Source organism: Ranitomeya imitator, chromosome 10 (assembly GCF_032444005.1).
Source record: "Ranitomeya imitator isolate aRanImi1 chromosome 10, aRanImi1.pri, whole genome shotgun sequence".
In the NCBI taxonomy this organism is placed as follows: domain Eukaryota; kingdom Metazoa; phylum Chordata; class Amphibia; order Anura; family Dendrobatidae; genus Ranitomeya; species Ranitomeya imitator.
Window position 1 is genome coordinate 98,261,773 of NC_091291.1, and position 22,828 is coordinate 98,284,600.

Genomic DNA, 22,828 nt, shown 5'->3' on the forward strand with positions numbered 1-22,828 from the left:
ACAAGAATATAACTACTATAATACTGCCCCCATGTACAAGAATATAACTTGTATAATACTGCCCCCATGTACAAGAATATAACTATTATAATACTGCTCCTATGTACAAGAATATAACTACTATAATACTGCTCCTATGTACAAGAATATAACTAATATAATACTGCTCCTATGTACAAGAATATAACTACTATAATACTACTCCTATGTACAAAAAATAACTACTATAATACTGCCCCTATGTACAAGAATATACTGTAACTACTATAATACTGCCCCTATGTACAAGAATATAACTACTATAATACTGCCCCTATGTACAAGAATATAACTACTATAATACTGCCCCTATACACAAGAATATAACTACTATAATACTGCCCATATGTACAAGAATATAACTACTATAATACTGCCCCTATGTACAAGAATATAACTACTATAATACTGCTCCTATGTACAAGAATATAACTACTATAATACTGCCCCTATATACAAGAATATAACTACTATAATACTGCTCCTATGTACAAGAATATAACTACTATATTGCTGCCCATATGTACAAGAATATAACTACCATAATACTGCCCCTATGTACAAGAATATAACTACTATAATACTGGCCCATGTACAAGAATATAACTACTATAATACTGCTCCTATGTACAAGAATATAACTACTATAATACTGCTCCTATGTACAAGAATATAACTACTATAATACTGCCCCCTATGTACAAGAATATAACTACTATAATACTGCTCCTATGTACAAGAATATAACTACTATAATACTGCTCCTATGTACAAGAATATAACTACTATAATACTGCCTTTATGTACAAGAAGATAACTACTATAATACTGCCCCCTATGTACAAGAATATAACTACTATAATACTGCTCCTACGTACAAGAATATAACTACTATAATACTGCCCCTCTGTACAAGAATATAACTACTATAATACTGCCACTATGTACAAGAATATAACTACTATAATACTGCCTCTATGTACAAGAATATAACTACTATAATACTGCTCCTATGTGCAAGAATATAACTACTATAATACTGCTCCTATGTACAAGAATATAACTACTATAATACTGCCTTTATGTACAAGAAGATAACTACTATAATACTGCTCCTACGTACAAGAATATAACTACTATAATACTGCCCCTCTGTACAAGAATATAACTACTATAATACTGCCCCTATGTACAAGAATATATCTACTATAATACTGCCCCATGTACAAGAATATAACTACTATAATACTGCCCCCTATGTACAAAAATATAACTACTATAATACTGCCCCCTATGTACAAGAATATAACTACTATAATACTGCCCCCTATGTACAAGAATATAATTACTATAATACTGCTCCTATGTACAAGAATATAACTACTATAATACTGCCCCTATGTACAAGAATATATCTACTATAATACTGCTCCTATGTACAAGAATATAACTATTATTATACTACTCTTATGTACAAGAATATAACTACTATAATACTGCCCCCTATGTACAAGAATAAAACTACTATAATACTGCTCCTATGTACAAGAATATAACTACTATAATACTGCCCCTATGTGCAAGAATATAACTACTATAATACTGCTCCTATGTACAAGAATATAACTACTATAATACTGTCTCCTATGTACAAGAATATAACTACTGTAATACTGCCCCTATGTACAAGAATATAACTACTATAATACTGCTCCTATGTACAAGAATATAACTACTATAATACAGCTCCTATGTACAAGAATATAACTACTATAATACTGCCCCTATGTACCAGAATATAACTACTATAATACTGCTCCTATGTACAAGAATATAACTACTATAAGTACTGCCCCTATGTACAAGAATATAACTACTATAATACTGCTCCTATGTACAAGAATATAACTACTATAATACTGTCTCCTATGTACAAGAATATAACTACTGTAATACTGCCCCTATGTACAAGAATATAACTACTATAATACTGCTCCTATGTACAAGAATATAACTACTATAATACAGCTCCTATGTACAAGAATATAACTACTATAATCCTGCCCCTATGTACAAGAATATAACTACTATAATACTGCTCCTATGTACAAGAATATAACTACTATAATACTGCCCCTATGTACAAGAATATAACTACTATAATACTGCTCCTATGTACAAGAATATAACTACTATAATACTGCCACTATGTACAAGAATATAACTACTATAATACTGCCCCTATGTACAAGAATATAACTACTATAATACTCCCCCTATGTACAAGAATATAACTACTATAATACTGCCCCTATGTGCAAGAATATAACTACTATTATACTGCTCCTATGTACAAGAATATAACTACTATAATACTGCCCCTATGTGCAAGAATATAACTACTATTATACTGCTCCTATGTACAAGAATATAACTACTATAATGCTGCCCCTATGTACAAGAATATAACTACTATAATACTGCTCCTATGTACAAGAATATAACTACTATAATACTGCCCCTATGTACAAGAATATATCTACTATAATACTGCCCCATGTACAAGAATATAACTACTATTATACTGCCCCCTATGTACAAGAATATAACTACTATAATACTGCCCCCTATGTACAAGAATATAACTACTATAATACTGCCCCCTATGTACAAGAATATAACTACTATAATACTGCTCCTATGTACAAGAATATAACTACTATAATACTGCCCCTATGTACAAGAATATATCTACTATAATACTGCTCCTATGTACAAGAATATAACTATTATTATACTACTCCTATGTACAAGAATATAACTACTATAATACTGCCCCTATGTACAAGAATATAACTACTATAATACTGCTCCTATGTACAAGAATATAACTACTATAATACTGCCCCTATGTGCAAGAATATAACTACTATAATACTGCTCCTATGTACAAGAATATAACTACTATAATACTGTCTCCTATGTACAAGAAAATAACTACTGTAATACTGCCTCTATGTACAAGAATATAACTACTATAATACTGCTCCTATGTACAAGAATATAACTTCTGTAATACTGCTCCTATATACAAGAATATAACTACTATAATACTGCCCCTATGTACAAGAATATAACTACTATAATACTGCCTCTATGTACAAGAATATAAGTACTATAATACTGCCCCTATGTACAAGAATATAACTACTATAATACTGCCCCTATGTACAAGAATATAACTATATAACTACTATAATACTGCCCCTATGTACAAGAATATAACTACTATAATACTGCCCCTATGTACAAGAATATAACTACTATAATACTGCCCCTATGTACAAGAATATAACTACTATAATACTGCCCCTATGTACAAGAATATAACTACTATAATACTGCTCCTATGTACAAGAATATAACTATTATAATACTGCCCCTATGTACAAGAATATAACTACTATAATACTGCTCCTATGTACAAGAATATAACTACTATAATACTGCCTCTATGTACAAGAATATAACTACTATAATACTGCCCCTATGTACAAGAATATAACTACTATAATACTGCCCCTATGTACAAGAATATAACTACTATAATACTGCTCCTATGTACAAGAATATAACTACTATAATACTGCCCCTATGTACAAGAATATAACTACTATAATACTGCTCCTATGTACAAGAATATAACTACTATAATACTGCCTCTATGTACAAGAATATAACTACTATAATACTGCCCCTATGTACAAGAATATAACTACTATAATACTGCCCCTATGTACAAGAATATAACTACTATAATACTGCCCATATGTACAAGAATATAACTACTATAATACTGCCCTCTATCTCTCCCCACTTCAGAACATATTTCCTAATGATGTGAACACTCTTTGTAATGGCTACAAGTTGTCATCACTATTCTATTTGCAACTCATGTCTGTAAGATGCTCACACTTTACTCAAATACATAATAGAATAAATTATATTTGCAAATCTTATTATTATTAATCCAAGGATATGAAAAGAAAAAAAAAACAAATCAGACAATAATACATAAGTGGATATGCCCTTTAAGAAACCGCAGACTGGATACAAACGTCTTGGATGAAATGCCACAGAAGCTGCAGAGAAGCTGAATTAAACATCGCTGTTAAGTCAACTGTGAACCTTTTTTGGAAGAATAAGGTTTATGCAAAACACAGCAATGTGTAGCTGCCAATATGGTTTACTGCGGGATTCTGGGAGCACAGTCCAGGTCTTTTTGGAGAAAGTGTTAACTTTCACTTCCCAGAAAATGCTGAAATGTCTACTCTGTGTGTGAGCCAAATGTGATTAGAGAGCAGAGCGTCACTTTCAACAGAAAGATAAATGTGAAGTTCTACACGTCTTCTGTTAATTATCGGAATTCTTTGTTTAAGATGCTACTGAATGATGAAAGGGGCTGTTTATTATGATAGTGGGGGAAATATTTTCTACTAGCAATAGAATTTGAACTTGCTTGGAAGGAAAACTGATAATATTGGGATATAAGAACATAATTTCAGCCAGATTATAAGGGCAGAATAGGAATGATGTATCTCATCTATCTATCCATCTATCTATCTATCTATCTATCTATCTATCTATCTATCTATCTATCTATCTAAAAAAGAGAAAAAAAAAGAATCACAACAGTAATATATCCTGGTGCCATGCCTCCCAGCCAAATACCAAACCTTCAATATAGTGGAAAAAATGGAGGCAGCACACCAGCTTTTCAAGGTAAAAAAAATGCTACTTAATATTCCATATGGGTTTGTTTTGCTGCAGCGAGTGTGGCCTTGAAAGTAGTAGGGGACTGTTTGAATGCGATGAAGTGCTTGTTGAAATGGGATCTTTTCCATCTCTGCTCATGAACCCTAGAAGCCCACCCCAGTTCTTTGGTCAGGCTAGTGTGTCAGGGTTGTCTGTTGATTTTGTGAGCTTTGGTATGTGTCACAGGGGCAACCAATACCAGAGCAACAGCTATTGTGGTGTTATATAAAGCCGCAGCAACTTCCACATTGTGTAAGGAACTTATGTCTGTAAGAGGGAGGAGGGCTTGTTTACTTGTGGCTTGATTTTGCCACTCCCGACGAGGTAGTCTAAGCACTTGGCTTCTTCTCTATGACACATTTTTTTTATTTATGGTAGACCGCCTTTCTCAGACTATCCTGAATCGCCTGTACCTTTGACAGATGACTACCCCAGTCTGGGCTGAAAATCACAAAGTAATTGAGGAAGGCTGTGGCATGCTTCTTATGCAAAGCTAGGATCTGATCCATGGCCCTCTGGAAGGTTGCTTTGGCACCCTGCAGTCCGAAAGACATTCTGGTATGGTGAAAACACCCATGAGGTGTTGAGACGGCTGTCTTCTTTGTGGCACTCTGGGACTCTGGGACATGGGGATCATTCAGTAGCCCTTCATCAGGTTGAGGGTGGTAATGTACCTCACGGGACCAAGCCTATTGAGGCAGGACATTGGATTTGCATCAAATTTGGTAAATTCATTCAACCTGCGGTAGTGGTTACAAAACCACCTATCACCGTCTGGCTTTGGCATGAAGACGATGGGACTTGACCAACCACTTTGTGACTCCTCTTTCGCGCTGACGTCTAGCATTCTCTTCACCTGGGTTGAGATTACCTTACAAAGTGCTTTGGGAATTCTATATGGCTTAGACTATACCGTTATATATGGCTCCGTCAGAAAGTCATGTTCCACGTCCTGCGTATGCACCGGCAACTCTGAGAACAGGTCTTGGTTCTGCTGCAGCAATTCTTGACACTGTTGCTTCTGGGCCAGCGATAGATTCTTTGCAATCATGACATCCTCCATTTTGGCTTCGGGATGGGCTCCCAGGCATAGAGCTTCCAGTGATTCCTGATCTTGCCACGGCTTGAGCAAGTTCACATGGTACACTTGGTGAGTCTTCCTGTGCCCTAGCTGCTGGACCTTGTGATTAACTTTGCACAGTTTTTCCACCACCTCATATGGGCCTTACTACTTGGCCAGGAACTTGCTCTCGACCATGGAGATAAGTACCAGCACGCGGTCCCTGGGCTGGAACTGCCATCGGTTATAGATAGTGATGAGCGAATGTACTCATTGCTTGGGTTTTAACGAGCACGCTCGGGTGACCACCGAGTATTTTTCAGTGTTCGGAGATTTAGTTTTCATCCCGGCAGCTGAATGATTTACAGCTATTAGCCAGGCTGAGTACAGGTGGGGGTTGCCTGGTTGCTAGGTAATCCCCACATGCAATCAAGCTGACTAATAGCTGTAAATCATGCTGCTGAGGCATGAAAACTTAATCTCTGAGCAGTCATAAATACTCGGAGACCACCCAAGCGTGCTCGGGAAAACCCGAGCAACGAGTATACTCGCTCATCACTAGTTATAGACCCTTTCTAGCACCTCTAGTGCTTGGAGGAGATCCGCTTTCATGATTTGCATCACCTTCGCCATTCTCTCCTGCATGTGGGTGTCATGCCTCATGATGCTCCGATGGGGCGTGAGCTTGGCTTCCCAGGTTTCCTTGGCAATATTTATGAGCCCTTGACCATACAGGGTCTCAAACAGACAGAAGCCAGTGGAGGCTAGAGAATAACAGAATTTTATACCATTGGGCAGTGAAGAAAAAATAATTTACATTTTTGCATACTGCAAAATTGGTAAACATAGCACTAACATTTTTGCCACAATTTCTGCTGAATGTAGAAATACCCAATATATGGCTGTACAGTACTGCTCAGCCATATGGAGAGACTTGGAAGGAATGGAGCGCTATTTGCCTCCTGGTGCACAGATTTTGCTAGAATAGCTTGCGGACTCCATATACTGTATAGAGCATCGAAGTGCTAGAAGAACAGAGTCCTCCCTCAAGGTGCTCTCATTACTACAGGGCACATCGCCTTAAGTACCGGACCCGGTACTGAATACCCCACGGCCCTGGCGGGTGACTCAGAAGGAGAAGCAGAGGGGAATGATATATTGGTTTGTTGGAGAAGATTCAGTATAACTTGAATTTTATTCAGTGAAACCCCTTGTGTTTGTATGTATAGGAGTCCAGTGGGCGGTCCTATTAGTGATTGACAGCTGTCTCTGCAGACACAATCATGCAGGGCTGCCCACTGGACTGCATTCCCACAAAGAGAAGTATATACTGTATACAACACCGCAATCACGTGGGTTCATGCTGAGCGCCACCACAATCAGGTGCAGGTGTCACGGTGGCAGCGACCCGGTCCACGGCCCTGGGCTCCCATTTAACCTTCATCAGGCTGCATAATTTTACATTAACAGGATGCAGAGGTACAATTGTACCTTCATATATACCTCCACTGTGATATTTGGCCAATATATTCTGGACCAAAACTGCAAAGATGTCACGAAATTTCAGCCCTCTACGGCTTTTCGAAAAAAAGTTATTGCAATTTAAAAAACGGAATAGTTACAATTGTACCTACTCAGCCGGACGAAGGTTAAAAGGGGAAGTCTTTACAGGGGTTTTGAGGATAAAGTTTGTACGTGACGCCACCTGTGGTATTCGGTCAGTGTGGACCGACACTGGGGTGATGTTATGGCAGATAAGATGGTATAACTTCCCACAGGTGAAGTATATCCCCAGGGCTCCCGGTATGTAAGTGAAGATGGTGAGTGGTGCAGTAAAGAGCGGAGGACATGGGTTTGCAGTCTCTTTACTTGGTTTACTAAAGACTTCAGGCAGCCACAGTCCAGGGCACCAGATCACGAGTACAGGCAGGGTCCGGCCGGCTTGGAAGCGAATTTAGAGTCCTCTTTACCAGGTGGAGTTAGAAGCCTTCCTACTAGCGTGGTATTGTAGTCCCTTACTGCATATGGCTCCTGACAAGGTCCTCACAGTTCTCTCTGTCCTCCATAAGGGTGGGACACAAACCTGTATGACAGGTGGCTCGAGCCTTTTCACAGGGTCTCTATCATGACCCGGGCTCTATGCGCCACTGTGTCTCCTGGGTATTAGGGTGGACAGGTAACGTATAGTCCAGCTGTCCTGCCGGTTTCTGCTGTGCCTCCTAGAGTCCAGGGGAGGTAGCCCAGTCACAGCTGTACTCCCCAAAGGTCACTCTCCAGTGCTTCGCTCTCCTGCACGCTCATTAAATGCTGTTCTCCCTTTCATACTCTCTCAATCCTGGAGCTGCAGCACCTCATGCTGCACGGCCCCTCACACGTCTCTCTGCCTCAGACTGCTCCAGTCTGCTGTCAGGCACTAACTAACTCACTTTCCCTCCAGACCAGAATATACATCTAGGGGAGCCACCCACAAGCTGGATCAGCGCTCCCCCTTCTGGCCTGAAGTGTGAACATGTTGTGTGCTTTGTGGTTACCTGATAAAAGAGATCTTCCTTCGCTTCCAAGCGTGACATCACTCTCCCCATAAGGAAAGCAATGCCACTGTGACAACCTGGACCCTGGGGTGTCACACTTCACTATACCGTGTTTTCCACAGATCTGACTGCATGTACAATGTGTGAAGTTCCCTTTATGCCCCGAAATGACAAATGATGTTGGAGGAGAGGAGGATCCAGCCTACTGATTTTTAGCGGCTGATCCTCTTGTTCTTGCATGGAGAACACAAATGAACACTTGGCCGAGTTGAATGCTCCTATTTATGGGAAAGTAGAAGGAGAAAGCTGTCAGTAAAACAATCTTTCGAGGAACCTTTTGGGGCATATTTGTATATACACTTCCGTATACCTAATCATCCCTTAAAAAGGAAATGCTCTGTCCATTGCAGACAGTACGGGGAGCAGCACAAGTTTGTATTAGTTTCAGTCTTCTGCTCAGAAAGCTAAGCGACATTGACATCAAAAAGCACATTTCACTATCTATCCTACATTCTTCCCTAATACACTGTAGAGTTGTTTGGATGACATTATCTCATCAGCGGGCCGCCCAAGAAGAGGGAGATGGATTTTTCTTGGACTGCCCCATAGGGCGTGGGGCAATGCATTGTCTATAACAGACAAGTCTTTTAAAGAGTCACCGTTGTTCTATTTTATTTTTATTGATAAATCAATAGTATCTTATCAGAGAAATGTCCTTCTTTCTCCATCTAGATTGATCTTTCATTCTCAGTTCATGGGTTAAATTTGTATTTAGAGAAGACAGATTTTCCCATTCCTGAGATAGGAGATGACGGTTGGTGCTCATCAAGCTCTACGGAGTACTGTATAGCTGTCATTTCAGGGGCTCTTGCAGCAGAATGTCTGTGTCTGACTCTAGCTCCTTCTCTGCTTTCCCCTCTCCATAGAATTGTAAAAGCAACAACAATCCTCCCATATCTTAGTAATGGGAAAATCTGTCCTCGGTTAATTCAGATTTTATCCGTGAATCGAGAATGAAAAATCAACGCAGCAAGAGTAAGAAGCTGATTTCTCTGATAAGATACATTACAAAGTTACTTATTTTCACGTGTTCTATTGATTTATGGAATGCAAATTAAAATGATTATTTATTACCCTTTAAAGAGACAGTATCCATAAATAGATTTTGCAACTTGTCAACCAATGATTGGGGCAGGCTCTGCTGCAGTGATTGCTACCAAAATGCCGAGAAATGATCAGCATAGACTTTTATTGATTAAATGAATCCATAAGGATACATTATGAAAATGAATGAGTGAAATCGAATGTCTAATGGAACAATGTCCTTTATATTGCTGGTTTCCTTTCCATTCTTGACTTGTGTGATAAAGACACACAGAGCTTTTGTAGCAATGGTGGGTAAAATGGCAAAGTGATTTCTGCAAAAAAAAAAAAAATTGCAACTTTTTGATGGCTGCAAAACCTATTTCTTGCGAATGGTTTCTCATTGTAAACCTATTTATGGTCATTTTGAAAATAACTACAAATAACTACATACTAATGACTAAACCTGCTGGATCCCCACCACCTATGGGGAGTCTACAATGGCGGAAAAGTCCAGCCGAGAAGGGACTGAGTGGACGAAAACTACAGCCCAACAAGGAGCAAATGACATAAGTGGCGAATGAATGGTGTTTGTTCTCTGAAATGATATGATACAGATACACTTCTCTGCTACTGACTCGTGAGAAAATCTCAGTTTCCTAAAAAATTAAAATGAAATAGATTTTTTATATATATTTCACAGATCTTTAGAGTAAAAATTGTACATTTACCATGTCGAAGTGATTGTAGCTAATTGCAATTGTGATTTAAAGGTATGATATGGACAATGGTACTCTTAGGTCTGTACATATAAGCTAGGAGAATAAAAAGGGAATTACACTATTATTGAAGAAAAAGGAAATTGAAAATTGTCATCCAGTCCAGAGTAAGCTAAATTCAGGCAAACGATAGAAAGTATATTTAGCAAGGGTACAAAATCAGAGCCGGACTGGCCATCTGGCAATTCTGGCAAATGCCAGGTGGGCTGGTCCAGTAATGTGCTGTATTGTCTGGGGACAGTGATGATGTCTGTAAAGTGCTGTGGAATATGATAGCGCTAGATAAGCAAAGCATAATAAATATAGCTTCATAGATAATCTGCCATATAGGTCATCTGTAAAAAGTTATTGTAAGTTGTCTTTTCCTCTAACCCACATAAAAATCGCTCCAAAGTGTTGGCCACAAGATGTCTCCCTTATTTCTAACTTGCTGTTTAGGGAAATCCATCTCTAGCACCATAGACCCAGAGCAATAGCAGAAGCGGGGGCATGACATTGTTGCAGCTCCTGCTCTCCTGTCTGCCAACTGCATACAGGCATAACTGAGAGGTGGGCTTTCAGAACAACGCTGGTAAGTCACTGGGCAAGGTTAGGGGCAATGCATGCTGCAAAGTGACGGGAGTCCTATCACCTATAGTGCTGCCAGCTGCATCTATTAAATCTTTGTTGGGTATAGTATATAGTAGTACATCATTACAGTGTATCACTGTAAGGCCGGTGTCACATTTGCAACTGCAATATGAGAAACTCGCCTCAATACCCTGCACTGCCGCCGGCACCCGGGACCGCAGTGTGCGGCTGCATGTATTTCTATGCAGTGGCATTTATCCCTCCCCAGGCAGAACATCACAAGACATGCCCATCGGCGCCTCTGTCACCTGATCCTGGGGTGCCGATGGGGTGTCATGACAGCTGGGGATCTGCAGAAGTCCCCTGTGCCTGTCATTGTAAATCTCTTATGAACGCCGGCGTGTGGCCGGCATTCATAGGAGATAATGATTTTGCTACACATAGCATGTCTGATGATTGCAGCTTCAAGTCTACTAAGGAGACTATTGAAGCCAGTGAAAATTAAAAAAAAAAACATAAAAGTTCAAATCGCCCCCCTTTTGCACCATTCAAAATAAAACTATGAAAAATACACATATTTGGTATTTAGTAAATGGCGTAATGAGAAAAATAGAAACTCCATAATTACGTTTTTTTTTGGTCGCAGCAACAATAAAATAAAATGCATTAACAGGTGATAAAAACATTGTATCAAACACAAAATGCTATCAATAAAAACGTCAGCTCAGGGCGCAAAAAATAAGCCCTCACCCAGCCCCGGATCACACAAAAAAGAGATGCTTAGGGTCTCAGAAAATGGCGCATTTTTTTTTTTTTACAAATTTTTTTTTTTTCACTACTTAAATAAAATAGAACCTATAGATGTTTGGCATCTGCAAACTTGTACTGACCTGTAGAATCAAAATGGCAAGTCAGTTTTAGCATTTAGTGATCACGGTAAATGAAAAACCCCAAAAAACAATTGCGGAATTGCACTTCTTTTGCAATTTCTCCGCATTTGGAATTTTTTTCCCATTTCCAGTACACTGTGTGGTTGAATCAATGGTGTCATTCAAAAGTACAACCCGTCTCTCAAAAAACAAGCCCCCATATGGCCGTATTGACTGAAAAATAAAAAAAAAACGATGGCTTTGGGAAGAAGGGGCGCAAAAAACAAAAGTGCAAAAATGGAATGTAGTGAAGGGGTTAAAGGCAACCTGTAGAAAATAATGCCGCGAGCGTCTTTATTTTAATTTTCTAATCTTCCAACTTCTTAAGAAGGTTTTCTTTAAGTATTAGTAAATGACAGCCTTCACTGACACGCCCCCAGGGTCCTTGTTAATTATGCAAACCACGCCCTTAGCATAGCCCCACCCACGAGGAGACCTACACTGCAGCTAATAGTATGGTCCTTCTCATATAATGTGAATTCCACCCTGGGGCGGTATTGCCCTTTAAAATAGTTGTGATAAAAGGTCCTATTCACTGACATTACAGGACTCATATAGGGGTTAGTTTGCACTGTTAGGCTCCTATCGGTTGCCTGTATTACGGATGCTTTTATATATCAATTTTCAACATTGCCCTTTAAATTAATACAAATTATGATCAGTCCTTCCTTAGTTCACATACCCACCCGTGAATACTTATGTTACTTATAGTAATCTATAGTATTCTGTGTCATTTATTATTTTTAATATATATATATTATATATCTATAAGGGTTTAGAGCTTTTTTTTTCAATGACAGCGCTCTAAATTCCCTGCCTAGGCATTCTTAAATTGCTAAATTTTGTCTGCCTGCAGCCGCCACCAGAGGTAGATTAAGAAATCATTGCATACCGCTTATATATTAAAATCACTAAATGAATTTAGTAGCTCCCTCTAGTGGTGGCGTCCAACAGTCAGCCCTTTATAAGTAACCCTTGTCTTAAAGGTATCTGTCTGCAGATTTTTGCTATTTAATCTGAGAACAGCATAATGTAGGGGCAGAGAGCCTGATACCAGCAGCTTGCTGTAATTTCAATACAATCAGAGTTTTATAAGGAAGAGTTTATCATTGCCGGACTAGATGCCCTGTGAAAACTAGTCCCACTAATCTGCATAACCCCACCCCCACGCAGATTGCTGAGAATGCACAGTGTACACTGGAAAGCTGCCAGGTTATACAAAGCTCAGCATTCTGAGCACTGCTACATCTACAGCAGAGAAAACAGGGATTCTATCAAAACTACACTTAGCAGTCCAGTAAGTGATACATCGCTGGAATCAGGATCTCTGCCCCTACATCATGCTACTCTCAGATTTCATACTAATATGCGTTACTAGCTTGATTAACGGTATGCACTGGTTACCCATGATGGGGGCTGCAGAAGATACCCTTATCACCATCATTGTCCTACTACAACCATCCTCATCACCTTATGTGTAAGGTGAATACCATAGAAGAAAATTGCTGATCATAGACGGGAGCATTCATAATGTAGCAAATATGTTTTTTCGGCATCTAGAAGGCTCCTTTAACAAACTTCTGCACACAATCCCAGTTACTTGGTAAACTTCTCAATAGAGCTAATTAATAAAAAGTTCTTGTGAAAGCTGATCTAAAACAGCGAAGCATTGGGCGCCCCAGGGGTAACCGGTCCTGTTAACTGCAATTTAATAATAGGTTCAAAGCTATGGATTTATTCCAGATTTTTGTTCCATTGCTCCGGCCGGCAGTTGATAGAAGAGCTGCGCTCCTCTGCATGGTAGTTTGCAATCAGCATTCAGTTCACTGTGCCTGTTTGTGCACTGAAAGCCAGCGGAGCGTTCCCGGCCCCAGACAAGGCGTGAAGCCGCATTCGGAGAGGATTTCAATGAACGTGATTATTAAATCATCAATATGGCAATTTTAGCGTCTGGAAACATTTTTTTGAAAACATGATTTTTTTTTTTTTTACAGCGCAGAAAAGTTATTTCTATACTGTACACAATATGAAACTCTTAAAGGAGCAGGATCAGTACCCTAAATTTAATGTATGTGTGTGTGTGCATGATTGAAAAAAGCGCATTAAAGGGATGGTCCAGGAGTAGAAAATCTTGGCTTTCAGAAACAGTCCCACACCTCTTCATTGAGCAGCTCTGCTTAAGGGCCTGTGCAGATGAATGCATTTTCGGTCTGTGTACGATCCGGACCAATGTTAGACTAGGAGACTGTGCACATGTTCAATTTTTTTCCTTAGAGTTGATCCAAGGAAAAAAAAAATGCTGTTATTTGGATCACACTTGAATGAATACGTGGAAATAATCGGGCTGCACTCGGATGACATCTGAGTGCAGTTCGATTTCAATGGACTGACATAATGGAGACATTTTTTACTTCATCTCCTGCTCATGGGAGAGAATCGGATCACACTCCGATCAGAGTTTGATCAATTTGCATAATTGACACAATTCTCTCAGATGAGAGACTCTACGGTCGTCTCCACCTGCCCTTAGCGAAGTGAATGGGGCTGAGCAGTAGTACCGCACACAGCACATGTAGTTAGTAGTAAAAAGCCCAACATATTCTAATTCTCAGCACTGTGTGGGAACAGCAGCCTCAAAAGAATAAATAATAAAAATAGTAAATAATAGTAGTAATAGTAAATAATGAATAGGAAGAGTGTCGCGCGTGGTAGCAGCACTTCTCTTAAGGCTAGGGTCACAAGACCAATTTTCTCTTATCTGAGAAAATCCATCTGATTTTGTTAATCAGAGCGTGATCAGAGTGTTATCTGATGTTATTATTGGTGGAGAAACTAACAAAAAGGTTCTCCACCTTCTCTATCTTGTCAGTCTGTGAAAATCCGACCGCACTTGTGTATCATGTCACTACGGTCCGATATTTTTCATCAGACTCATACAGTTGAATGGCCTGGTACCATCCGATTCTCCAAAGCTAATCGTGCATGCTGCAATGTTTTCCTCGGGCCAACTCTGTCTACAGAAAAAATCAGACATCTGCACAGCCCCATAGAATAACATGGGGAGGAGTGCGATCCCCAAAACAATGGATAGTACTCGCCCAATTTTTAAGGTTGTGTGCATGAGCCCTAAAGCTGAGCAGATTACCTTTAAGAGCACCTGTCACCAGTCTGGGACTGCCTCTTTTCAATTAGGCAAAGAGAGGGCAGACTCAGATTTTTTTTGTTTTTTTCAAACACTCATCAGCAAAAGTGGGTAGAAAGGTCCCCACTGCCCATTTAGAGGACCTGACTAGTAAAAGTTAGGTCTGCGGGATTCTGGTATGCAGAGTAGGATCCCATGACTCTCTGTAGCCATATTTGTTATGAAGGAGCGAGACCTGACATGTTGTGACGAGATCTCGCTCTCTGCACTAACCCAGCACCGACGCAAACCTTAGGAGGCAATGAGCGAGTGGTAACAGCTCTGCTCTTCGGTAAATATTATTATTATTATTTATTTACCTAACATCATTGATTCCATGGTGCTGTACATGAGATACTTAGTAAAGCATTGCAAAATGAAAGTTTTAATAGTGCAATGCAATAAACAGAACAAAAGATTACATGCGAGACCTCGATCTTTCCCAGCAATTGGGAAAGAATAGTGGGTTTATGGTCTTTTAGGGGGGCATTAGGGACCCTTCAGATTAATTTTCCTGATGACTCAATTATTACCAGTCTTAGGCTTTGTACCCTTTTTTTAGATTAAAAGGGCAGACCGGTGACAGGGACTCTTTAAGCACCTGTTTATGCCAAAAATTAATAAAAAATCAGCATTATGGAGTGCCTTGTGTATTTCCATCTTACAACCTATGGACAGGTCCGGGCTGTTTTTTTTTTTTTTTTTTAGAATTAATCATTCATGGTTATCTAACCCTGGTCATTCCTTTTAGCTTTGGTGTTGTGTTTGCGGTGGTTCCGCACTTTCCCCATATTGGTGTCTTCCAATCTGTGACTTTTCAGCCGATACAAAAGGACAATGCTCATCATCGCGGCCCAGAGACAAGTGTTCTAAAGTTGGTCATGGCACCAGGCGTCAGAGGGGGACGTACCAAGTGGACACCAAGGATGGTCCACGGAGCAGGTAGACTACTTACACATAGGTTTCAGCTGTCCTATTAGTTCTTCCTTTGTCCATTTCGCCCATTCCTTCTTGTCTGTGTTGATTGAACAAAGAATAGGGCCGCATGGCTTCCCACAATCCTCTATGGCCGGGACATTCAAGTAATGAACCAATACAATGTCAGGATTCTGGAAAAGAATGAAAAAAGAAAAAGGTCATGCTAAATTGAACATATCCTCTCCGTGATATTCATATAACACCTGGAAAAGAAAAGTTAGCAGACTATGTTTGTGCGGCTTGAAAAATCTGAAACAATCCCATAATTTTGGGCTGGTGGTAAAGCACAAATGTTTTTTTTTAAGTCATCCTTGAAGGATAAATTGCATAAAAGATAACAAGAGCTAGCCATGAAATCTGAAAGCAGAACTGAAAATATCTCATTTATCTCCTCTTAGCGGGAAGTTTCTGAATGACGTCAAATACGATCAATAATCTGTTCCCAAGTGACAGAATCCCGTTATCTGATCTGTTTTGGACCAAGAGCCTCCAAATAATGCTACGTCCTTAACACCTGGAAATGCTACATACCATACAGCCAACCCATGTCGCTACCCATGAAGGGCGCGATAGCCATCCCCATTTTTCATAACTTTTACAACTCTGCCCCCATTAGAATAATAAGCAAGGAACCACAAACAACTATGGGACATCATGTTAGTACACCACATAGTAATCGACATAACCCATAGTATATAACAGGACGTATACGGACACACTGAAGTCCACAAAGAGAACACCACAGGAATAGATCAGTGTCCAAATGTCCAGAGACTGACACTAATAGTAAATGCAAAAGTTTATTAAACATATACAAGGGGATCAATAAATAGCACACATGGAAACAGGGGTAACGGACACTCCCACAAATAGCACTGGCAGGGAAGGGGCATGTAAACCAATACAGAGAGACAGTAAATATTTATACCCAAGCGTAAAAAGTATCCATATTGCACAGTGGCCAAGTCTCCAGTACCATACCTTATCGTATCACAGGTTCACATACGCGTTCCCGCCCTCCCCGACGCGCGTTTCGGAAGCGTGGAGACTTCCTTCCTCAGGGAAATGGGACCACAAAGAGCCACCGCCAGATAAAGGCATAAACCGGAAGTGTGCGCCGGCCGGCCAGAGAGGCGCCGCCTACCCGCAAGCGCCGCAACTCACCGCCGACGTCAGGTCACCTGGAGGACACGTGACCCAAGGCGTCATGCAGTAGGCGGAGCCGGCGGGCGGGAACAAGCGACAACCAGCCGTGCCAGCACACAGAAAACACCGGTAGCCATATTGTTAGAGGGCAACTGCCCATATTCCAATATTCATAGGCAGATAGCCCTATATACAGACTTAGACTACATATGGCCAGTATATACTCCAAACAGGAGCACAGCCGCTGAAACTAGGCAGCGACCGAGAGGTGCACATCACGCACACATAGGCACCAACAACCGCCGCAGACGCGTGGACATGGGGCCCCATGTGACCATCGCATCCAACGGTGGGCGGGGCCAAATGCATACGGGAGGCAACCAAACACGGACAGTGCCCAACCACAGCGGCACAAATAATGAAAGCAAGAAAATATACATAAAGTCAAAATGCATCCTATAGGGCATACATAAACAGACCACAGAAACAAGATAAAACAATACATTGAACAAGGCATCGCAAAATAACATATAAGTACAAAGCACGCCCAAATATACAGAATATTCCAACAATGCAAATAAGGCATATACACAAAAAATATATATATCAGGGGGAAAAATTACACCAATATTATAAAGGCATAGAATATTCAACATATATAGCTTGAATGTCATGTCCATCTTGATACCAGGTCCAACGCAGAGGCATGTGTATAGCGTGGCATAGTTTTAGACCATTCATGTCCCATGATATATGAAGTATATCAGCAAATATTAGATTATCACTAGACAAATAAGAAAAAAACAATTAAAACCATATAAAAACAATAAATGCGGAAGACTCCGCACCCATCGGTACACATCACCCGGGGGACTCCAGAAATGGGGCGAAAGACAGGCACTCATTAAGGCCAAACGGATGAACCGTATTGAGAGTCCATATCCACCTTGTCTCCAGCCTAGCTAAACGTCCGGAAAGTCCACCACCCCTAATATTAATTCTCAACGCATCGATACCACGTACCCTTAATAGGGAACTATCACAATTATGTGAGTTTTTAAAATGCCGTGGTATCGTCTTTAGGGTGGACGCATCCGCCTGGCGGGCCGCCGCCTCAATCCCCAACACGTGCTCCCGTGTGCGAACCTTAAGTTGGCGCGTTGTTAACCCCACATAAATGAGGTCACACGGGCACGTAGCGTAGTAAATCACGTACCTCGTAGTGCACGTGATACGTTGACGAATCTCATAAGATTTTGTACCATCAGAATTGGAGAATCTACTACACCGATCAATATTGGGGCAGGCGACGCACCCACCACACGGGACGCATCCACCCCCCCTCTTAAATCTATCAAGAAAAGTGGGTAGTGGACGTTCCGGGTAGTGGCTGGAGACAAGGTGGTCCCTCAAATTTTTAGCCCGCCTGAATGACATAGAGGGTCTTGGCGGTACAATTTTTTTCAAAATAGGGTCCACTCTAAGTATTGGCCAGGCCCGCTCTAAAATGGTACGAATCCTATTGGACTGCGAGCTAAATGTAGTCACAAATCTTATTTGGTCATCCGTTTTAGGTTTATCACTAGACTTTGATTTATAAAGGAGACACTGCCTGGGGGACTCCAGTTGGGATGTGAAGTTTTCCACCATTAAATCCTTACTTGATAGACGTTCACGATTGTGGTGGAATCGCCAGTTTCTTGAGAAATATAAATCTAGTGGGATGATTCCTAGGGGACTGCGGGTCCGGGTCATTCCGTCTTTCCCTATTGACGATTTGGGATTTATTGATAAGTGGGAGGAGGCCTGCAATTCATGCTCAGCGGTATTTTTACAGCTACTGATAGACCATAATACTACCAATATCAATGAGTTGGATGGCTTAATTGACACTGCACAGGCTGATCTGCGCAATGGGTGCCCACCTGAGAGGATTCAGCAATTTGAATTGGATCTTGAGAAATCGACTGATTTGTTAGTTAAAAAGATCCAGGACACCCAGATGACTAAATACTCCAGGGATGTGAAGGATTATCAATCAAAGAAGGTATATTTATGGAGAAAATGTAACACCCTGGATCATGGTAAAAGTGTTTCGAATGCCTCCATCTTATCTATTAGTGGGCAGTCTGACCTATCCTCGACATCCGTAAATGTGTCTACATCCAGGGAGGTTGCAAGACTTCGTGACCATTCATACCATCCATATAAGAGGAAGTCGTTTTCTACCTCTAGCCGTGACAACAAGGTGATTAACCTGACAGACCACTCTCTGACACAAACTGATTTAAATCTTCTTGGTAAGGGCTTGTCTTTTGTCCCTACACCTAAATTTGATCTTTTCACTACCATCAAAGATCTACATATTTTCGCCAGGTCATTGTTGTTTAAACGATATTTTAATACTAATCACCTTCTGTCACTTTTTCCTACAGAAGAAGAGCAGGAGGCCTTGAGGGTTCTTGAGGAGTTGGCGGGTGAACATGTTGGTGATGGAGGTAAGATCCCGCCCTCCATTCGCCCTCGTTCCAGGAAGTTCCCCCCATTATCTACCTGTGCCAGTATTGAGCTATTTGTACAGGTGGTGATGGAGGAACTTTATCAAGTTCCTAAATTTATTTTGAATGATAATCTTACTTTGGAAGAGAGACACAGGTTGGGATATTTGCAGGGGCTGCCAGATGTTATTATTAAACCTGCTGATAAAGGTGGTAACGTCGTCCTGTGGCCTGTTACTATGTATGAGAAGGAGGCGCTTCGCCAGCTGGGTGATGCGTCCTGTTATAAGAAATTAACATACAATCCGCTTGCGGCGTATTGCTCCCAGCTGGATGACATTTTGGACAGGGCCTTTCAGGATGGCGTTATCACCAAACAACTGGCATCGGCACTGGTGGTCCCTGAACCGACTATCCCAACTCTGTATCTCCTTCCAAAGATACATAAGAACATCTCCTCTCCACCTGGTAGGCCGATTATTTCTGGCAGGGGGAACTTCCTGGAACATGTGAATAAGTGGATTGATTTTCACCTTCAACCACTGGTTTCAGGCCTCCCGTCTTTTCTTAAGGATACGGGTGATCTGCTGCGCAGGGTCGACGGGTTGTGTTTGGGGGGTGATACTCTTCTAGTTTCAGCAGATGTTGAGTCCCTCTATACGAATATTAAACATCTTGACGGCATTGCTGCCGTACGATTCTTTTTGGGGACATCTTCATTAACTATTGCTATGAGGGACCTTCTGCTGGAGCTATTGGAGTTCACCCTTACGCATAATTTTTTTGTTTTCAAGGGGTCCTTCTACCTTCAGCTCCGGGGGACCGCCATGGGGGCGGCCTTTGCGCCCGCCTATGCCGGTCTTTTCCTGGGGCTGTGGGAAAGGGACCTCTTCCTGTCGGATGAACAGGGGTTGATGGACCGTGTCCCCTTTTGGACGCGGTACATTGACGACATCTTCTTCATCTGGCAGGGCACACCCGTCGACCTTGAGCAGCTGATTTGTACTTTGAACAATAATGACCTGAACATACATTTGACGTTCTGCCAGAGCCGGGTCTCGCTAGACTTCCTTGATGTCACTATTAGGCGTGACCAATTCGGGGTCCTACAGACTGACATCTACAGGAAAGAAACATCTTGTAACACCTTGCTGTTCGCCTCCTCTGGACATCCTAGGCACATGATCCATTCCGTCCCGGTGGGCCAGTTCCTCCGGTTACGGCGGATATGTTCCTCGGATGAGGATTTCGAGGCTAGGGCCGACGAATTGAGACAGCGGTTTTTGGCACGTGGATATAGCCGGAGGATTATTAAAACTGCTTATCACCGTGCTAAACATGCCTCGAGAAATGATCTCCTTTATAAATCGAAGTCTAGTGATAAACCTAAAACGGATGACCAAATAAGATTTGTGACTACATTTAGCTCGCAGTCCAATAGGATTCGTACCATTTTAGAGCGGGCCTGGCCAATACTTAGAGTGGACCCTATTTTGAAAAAAATTGTACCGCCAAGACCCTCTATGTTATTCAGGCGGGCTAAAAATTTGAGGGACCACCTTGTCTCCAGCCACTACCCGGAACGTCCACTACCCACTTTTCTTGATAGATTTAAGAGGGGGGGTGGATGCGTCCCGTGTGGTGGGTGCGTCGCCTGCCCCAATATTGATCGGTGTAGTAGATTCTCCAATTCTGATGGTACAAAATCTTATGAGATTCGTCAACGTATCACGTGCACTATGAGGTACGTGATTTACTACGCTACGTGCCCGTGTGACCTCATTTATGTGGGGTTAACAACGCGCCAACTTAAGGTTCGCACACGGGAGCACGTGTTGGGGATTGAGGCGGCGGCCCGCCAGGCGGATGCGTCCACCCTAAAGACGATACCACGGCATTTTAAAAACTCACATAATTGTGATAGTTCCCTATTAAGGGTACGTGGTATCGATGCGTTGAGAATTAATATTAGGGGTGGTGGACTTTCCGGACGTTTAGCTAGGCTGGAGACAAGGTGGATATGGACTCTCAATACGGTTCATCCGTTTGGCCTTAATGAGTGCCTGTCTTTCGCCCCATTTCTGGAGTCCCCCGGGTGATGTGTACCGATGGGTGCGGAGTCTTCCGCATTTATTGTTTTTATATGGTTTTAATTGTTTTTTTTCTTATTTGTCTAGTGATAATCTAATATTTGCTGATATACTTCATATATCATGGGACATGAATGGTCTAAAACTACGCCACGCTATACACATGCCTCTGCGTTGGACCTGGTATCAAGATGGACATGACATTCAAGCTATATATGTTGAATATTCTATGCCTTTATAATATTGGTGTAATTTTTCCCCCTGATATATATATTTTTTGTGTATATGCCTTATTTGCATTGTTGGAATATTCTGTATATTTGGGCGTGCTTTGTACTTATATGTTATTTTGCGATGCCTTGTTCAATGTATTGTTTTATCTTGTTTCTGTGGTCTGTTTATGTATGCCCTATAGGATGCATTTTGACTTTATGTATATTTTCTTGCTTTCATTATTTGTGCCGCTGTGGTTGGGCACTGTCCGTGTTTGGTTGCCTCCCGTATGCATTTGGCCCCGCCCACCGTTGGATGCGATGGTCACATGGGGCCCCATGTCCACGCGTCTGCGGCGGTTGTTGGTGCCTATGTGTGCGTGATGTGCACCTCTCGGTCGCTGCCTAGTTTCAGCGGCTGTGCTCCTGTTTGGAGTATATACTGGCCATATGTAGTCTAAGTCTGTATATAGGGCTATCTGCCTATGAATATTGGAATATGGGCAGTTGCCCTCTAACAATATGGCTACCGGTGTTTTCTGTGTGCTGGCACGGCTGGTTGTCGCTTGTTCCCGCCCGCCGGCTCCGCCTACTGCATGACGTCTTGGGTCACGTGTCCTCCAGGTGACCTGACGTCGGCGGTGAGTTGCGGCGCTTGCGGGTAGGCGGCGCCTCTCTGGCCGGCCGGCGCACACTTCCGGTTTATGCCTTTATCTGGCGGTGGCTCTTTGTGGTCACATGCCCCCTGAGGAAGGAAGTCTCCACGCTTCCGAAACGCGCGTCGGGGAGGGCGGGAACGCGTATGTGAACCTGTGATACGATAAGGTATGGTACTGGAGACTTGGCCACTGTGCAATATGGATACTTTTTACGCTTGGGTATAAATATTTACTGTCTCTCTGTATTGGTTTACATGC

General features: G+C 41.5%; 1 protein-coding gene across 8 annotated transcripts in view; it reads right to left on the bottom strand.

Moving 5' to 3' along the window:
* CAMTA1 (calmodulin binding transcription activator 1) overlaps positions 1-22,828 on the bottom strand; it is a 2,164,810-nt gene that overhangs the window by 490,161 nt on the left and 1,651,821 nt on the right. For all 8 annotated transcript variants that reach the window (XM_069742031.1, XM_069742030.1, XM_069742026.1 and 5 more), the window contains exon 6: positions 15,943-16,096. In XM_069742031.1, coding sequence (XP_069598132.1) covers positions 15,943-16,096 — 154 coding nt within the window. The remainder of the gene's footprint in view (positions 1-15,942; positions 16,097-22,828) is intronic.